This window comes from Mytilus edulis, chromosome 1 (genome assembly GCF_963676685.1).
Source record: "Mytilus edulis chromosome 1, xbMytEdul2.2, whole genome shotgun sequence".
Classification (NCBI taxonomy): domain Eukaryota; kingdom Metazoa; phylum Mollusca; class Bivalvia; order Mytilida; family Mytilidae; genus Mytilus; species Mytilus edulis.
In genome coordinates, this window is record NC_092344.1 from 46003086 (window position 1) to 46009085 (window position 6000).

The 6000-nt window shown below is 31.1% G+C and overlaps 1 protein-coding gene across 5 annotated transcripts in view; it reads left to right on the forward strand.

Annotated features, from left to right (window-relative positions):
• LOC139512960 (sterile alpha motif domain-containing protein 3-like) overlaps positions 1-5688 on the forward strand; it is a 22615-nt gene extending 16927 nt beyond the window's left edge. For all 5 annotated transcript variants that reach the window (XM_071300965.1, XM_071300994.1, XM_071301003.1 and 2 more), the window contains exon 2: positions 1366-5688. In XM_071300965.1, coding sequence (XP_071157066.1) covers positions 1420-2310 — 891 coding nt within the window. In that variant the 5' untranslated portion in view covers positions 1366-1419 and the 3' untranslated portion in view covers positions 2311-5688. The remainder of the gene's footprint in view (positions 1-1365) is intronic.
• Positions 5689-6000: the final 312 nt, after the last annotated feature.

Genomic DNA, 6000 nt, shown 5'->3' on the forward strand with positions numbered 1-6000 from the left:
AGAAAATTACGGTTCAATTTTTTTTCTAGGAGTTATGCCCCTTTGAACTTATTTGCCTCAATGTACTCTGCAACAGTTTGTCATCTCAACTCCACTGAAAACCCACAACAGAATTTCATGAAATTTTGTAGATAATAAGGACATACTATGTATATTGACAGGAAATTATTATTCAATATTTTTTCTTATACAATTTTTTTTTCTTATACTTTTTTAATTTCTCTAATGACAATGTGGGGACGTGGGGTATGTGAGCGTGCTCACTAAGGTTCTTTAATTAAATATGTGGATAGTAAGACAATATATTAGGAGGTTCCCATAGGCTTCTAATGTTGACATGACCAAATATTAAATTATGTTTTATAACTGTAAGAAGTAAAAGTTTTGCCAGAGTCAGTAAAAATAGCTTCTCAAACCAAGTGGTCGAAAAGATTTCGGTAAACAATTATGTGAACCATTTTAAGTATTCTATCAATATATTATTGTTGAATTTATCTGTAATTGAACTGCAGAATAAGATACAGACCACCATATATCTCATGTTCTGCAGGTGAACGGTGAACGGGTAATTGAATGGATATATATTTATTGATAATATATCTAGTTATATGACCCCCAAGGGTGACTGGGGAATAGAAATATGGTCACTTGGTCTTCTTCCGAACGGCAGTAAAACGCTTGCCGTTTGGCTGTGCGGGATGTATCAAATTTGCCGTCATGTCCGGTCAGATTGGGGACGTTAAATCCAATGCCTCGTGGAAGGAGAGTGCCACGCTATTTGCACATTAAGAACCCTTGCAACAACTCTTTGAGGGGTCCGTAGGTGGCCAGTTGCAAGGCAAAATTTCTGTCCCTATCCAATATACCCTCATTTTCCATTTCCAGTGGCAGTCCAAATTTCCCCGACCATCATCCCAGATGGCCTCTATTATTTAAAGACCTACCTTGTTCTCGTCCTGAATTAGCATGAAATATTTGCCACTGGACATTAAGCAACCAACAATCAATATATCTAGTTATATGAATGATAGAAGACTAAAAATGACTCATGTCATGTTAAGCTATTGATATTTAATAAAAAAAAAAATTCAAAATTCTGGGTTTTATGTCCTTTGAATTTTATGCATGTAAAAATGTATAATGTATTAGTATAACACTGAATTTTGTTATTGTAGGTGATGGTATATAATTAAGAAACAAATTATTAATTGTAATTGTAATGAAAATGACTAGATTTTACTTTTTTTGGCTAGATTCCATGCTATGAGAGTCCACGACCTTGTAAAAATCTTTGTATTTTCAACTCCTTTGAATTTCTATGCATGTACTTAATAGTTATATTAAATTTTCTTTTCTTTTTTGTAGACAAATGTCGAATTAAGATATGAAGAGCCAGTATCACCTTTAAGGTGACTTGCCATGTCACAGAGACCAAAAAGGAAAACTGCTATGATGACTGCTGAGGTTGTGCCAGGACCTTCAAGTGCAATAGAAAGAAGTATCAAAGAAGCTACTACATCACTTGAAATGGAAGAGAAGGAGGATGCAAGTCCAGACAAAAAGATAAAATTATCAGCAGAAGAAGACTCAAATGACGAGAAAAAACAAGAAGAAATCCAAGCATACATGGATGAGACTTTCGATATAAGACGTTCTTTCATTACCGTGGAAATGCCCTCTGCATTAGCAGTGAAGCAGACTTATCCACAGTTGTTTACTGGAAGACAAATGTTGGCGGAGTTTCAGAGGATTACAAATCTTGATATTGATCATTTGATTCAGGAGTACTGTGTAAAATACGCTAACAATATTATTGGTATTTCAAAGTATATTCATGGAGCAAGTGTCATTCTCCGTCAAGCTGATGAAATTAAACAGCAAAATGCAGCATTGAAACAATACTGGGACATGGTTACGGCTTTATCACTTATTCCTATGCTTTTGAAAGAAAATTTTGTTGAAATGGTGGTTGAAATCACTGATGATCAACAAGTTAATCCAAAAGGAAAAATTGTCCCTATTCTAATATCTAAGGGTACCATTTTTAGAAGTGATGAATTTTTCCTAGTCATTGAAGAAGAAATCGTCCAAGAATTTGAAGAATTCACAATAGCTTTTGCTACTTTGTTTGCAGCATACTGGGTTTTCAACATGCAGTACCCTAAAACATTGAACAATGCCTATAACTTTATTCAAAAGGCAATCATACACCTGAAGGATGGAACACCGATACCTCCACCTTGTAAACAACTAGTTCAAAGGTTACAAAAAATGGAAGCAGCAGAAAGTGTAAAGCAAAAGAAAAAATAAATTCAGTGAAATCCTCTATTGTGCCATATATTATATATGCTTTTTGTCTACGACATCATGAAGAATCTCAAAATCAAAAGGCTTGACTAGAATCTCTTACAAATAGTATTTTCAAGAAAGAAATTAACAATATTACTCAAATCATATAATTTTGTCTAGTAGTATAATTGACAAAATTTTACTACTGATTACCACCTTCATTAAAAATATTTTACTTTATGTATTAGTACATTTAAAGAGAAATAATGGCTGATTAAGTGCTTAGTTTCTTAATCCAAGTTATATAAAAACAAAGGCAGATAATTGTTAGTATCTCCCTAATGTGAGGGACTTGTAAAATGACAAAATGAGGTTTTCGTCTTAAAGTTCAATATGTGCACAAAAAGTTTGTGAGTATTTTGACCAATATATTATCAATGTTTAATAAAACTGTCATGTTTTTTTTTAATAATTTTCTTCATATCCAATTTTCTCTATATTCATTCATTATAATGACCATGCTTCCTGACAAGGTTGAATTGTGTTTTAATGTCATCACACAATATTTACAGCTTCCTACACACTAGAGAATTAACCGTTTGTGTTGCATACATGTAATACTTTAGTCTAGAAAATTTGATATACCTTGATTTTATAAAGGTGTAATTATTTTTGGAAAGTATTATATTTTGTGTTATCATGCTGTTGTGAATGTGATTGTAAGTAAAAATGTCAATTTAATTTCACTTAAGCATGACAGACTGTATAGTCATCAGTGAGAGTTATTGGCCTTACTAGGCTTTTTTTTTGTCCACTTTCATTGATATCATAGATTCATTTTAACAATAGACATAAATCTCAGAGAAGATTGTTTGAAAAAAATGTTGATGCTTAAATTTTTAAACATACGTTTCACCTAAAATTGGTTCCTTTTTCTGTAAATTTTATATTAGGCAAACATCGTCATGGGTATTTATTAGAACTTGACGATTGTATTGTCAGAGCAAAGAAATAGCCTGTTTGTGTTAGCATGGTTATAAATAGAAGTTTTCTGAAAAAATTAAGAAAAGTTCTGAGAAATTGACTGATTTTGATTTGAGTTTCATTCCTGTTTAGGACAGTATTCAGCTACACCCCGCCCCTTTTCTGTAACAGTATCTGACAAACATTTGTTTCATCTTCTGAAAATAATATCTAGGGGAAAACAGAAAAAAGTGAAATGGGCCAATAAATGATCCATGGAGCCTCCAGTTTACTTTGAGATCATTTAAGATTTATTTTACACTGACTGCTCTGGTAACTTTGATACTAAAGTATTGTTATTTTATAGAAAAAATAGTCTCACAAATAGTGATTTTGCTTTGTTTGTGAATTTGTTTAAGAATATACTCTCCTCGATATTGATTAATGTTGTGATAAATGACTGAAACAAATTTATATCCTCATGCAGCTCCAAAACAGATATGTAGGTTAAAATGTTTTTTATTCACTTTCCCATTAATGTCAACGACTCATTCATAATATGTTTGCACACAAATGAGAAACTGGGATTAAAAGGATCGACAGGCAGATTTTAGGCAGTATATTATTTCATCTATTTACTGTAAGTTTACTAACAAATAGTCCCTGTACAAGTGACCATCCCATAGATCAAGTGCACCTTAAACATTTTGGTATATTTAATATCCCTATTAACAGTAATTTGATTCATTTAGAGGATGGATAACAGGAAGATTTGAATTATTAAGGTTATATTTGTAAATTGTAGTTGAGGTACGTACTGTGGACACATCGTGTTAAAAACATAATATTTTTATTTGCATTAAATTTCTGAATAAAACCATTTCTTTAAACTTCTTTGTGAATAAAATTCTCTTAATTGCATAGGTCAATAAAACAGTTCCTGTTAATTGCATAAAGAGATGATTTGAAATATAGTATTCCAGGGAAACAATGCAACTATTTTTGTTATTAAACCAATTAGTAAGACATGTAAGAAGGACATCAAAACATCCTAAATAGAGTTTTTAAAGGTTTCATAAGTATTTTGTTTTTGTAACAATAGTGTGTCCTTACATTGTTTGTACCTACATCAAAGATTCTTCATAAGTGTCTTAAGTATGTGTGTTTTTTTCATGACTTTGATCAGGATATACATACAATTGTCAAAAATACAAAAAAAGTAGGAAGATTTTTTAGTACATGTATATAAATAGTTTTGTTAATTGCTTAATTTTCTCTGGGATTTTGCCTATGCAATTAACAGGAATCCACTGAAGTTTAAAGTGATGTATACATTTGATTATTTAAACATTTTAACTTACTGCAAAGATTGTTTCACCATTTGGATAAAAAGTTGTTTTTGAGTTTTCCAACCATAACAATGTGGCTTTGATTCATTAGATTTTTTAAAATTTTACAGCAGATTTCATTGAGTGTGTAGACAAAGGTAATATCTTTTGTGAGCTTGTTTGCTACCTGAACAGTGAAGTCATTACTAGGTTAGGTAAACTACCCTCCTTTAAGAGTAGACTAGTACGACAGATAACCAATATAATCTGTCTGTAGGACTAGGCTACTTAGAAAGGAGGGTAGTATACCTTACCTAATAATGACTTCACAGTCCACCTAGCAAAAGGCTAACCCAAGAAATTATCTTTGCCTACACACGCAATGAAATCAGCTGTAATTGCTGAAACTTTCTTTTACAAGAGGTTTAAATAAAAAGATAAGTATATACATACCAATGTAATATTTGGAATTTGTTATTGTTTGTTAAGAAGTTGTATTAGTTTTTAGGTTGTATATATTGACAGGTAGTCAGTCACTTGTTGTCTCCCTTTGATTTTTTTTAAACCAAAGATTTTAATTTTTAATATAGATTTGTTTTCAATAAAATTCGTCTGTAAAAGTTCTAAGAGCTAAGATTAAACATTTCAGGTAAAATTTCTGTCTACTTAATGAAAGATTATTATTTTTATATTATTTTTCTGGTAAATTCTGGATTTGCTATGTGGCAACAGCAAAATAAGAGTCTTTCTTCATTATGTGTAGATAATTGTATCTGTTAAGCATTCTAATTCCAACATCCAGGGATATTTATTGTTTAACAAATTTTTTGTTTGGTCATGTTTTATTTAGTCATCTGCTTTCATTTTTTTTGTGAATTACTCATTGTCTTAGCTATATTATAAGCTTGTAATAATATTGCTTTCAAAATTTCATGAACAAATAGTACATGTACAATATATATTAAAAATGACTTTTGTCTGTTCTAGTGGCAAAATATGTGTAACTTTGAATTTGAAATCCTGAGATTTTATTTTATCCATGTTATTTATCGTAAACAATGTAACTTGGAAGAATTATGTTTTTGTTTATAAAATGTCATCTTCCACCTTGTCCATTTATTGTTTGGTTGCAAAATCACGTTTTTCATTGCTCCTACGCCCACTTTATTTCTTATATGATGACCTATCGGTATCCTATCGGTATATTTCATGTTGTCATCACTATATAATTTATATAGTTTTTACAAAGCAATCATCAGTAGATATAGGAAGATGTGGTGTGAGTGCCAATGAGACAACTCGCAATCCAAATAACAAATTTATAAAAGTAAACTATTATAGGTCAATGTACGGCCTTCAACACGGAGCCTTTGCTCAGTCACGATGTAAAAAATTACTTGATTTTCATGGTTGTACTTGT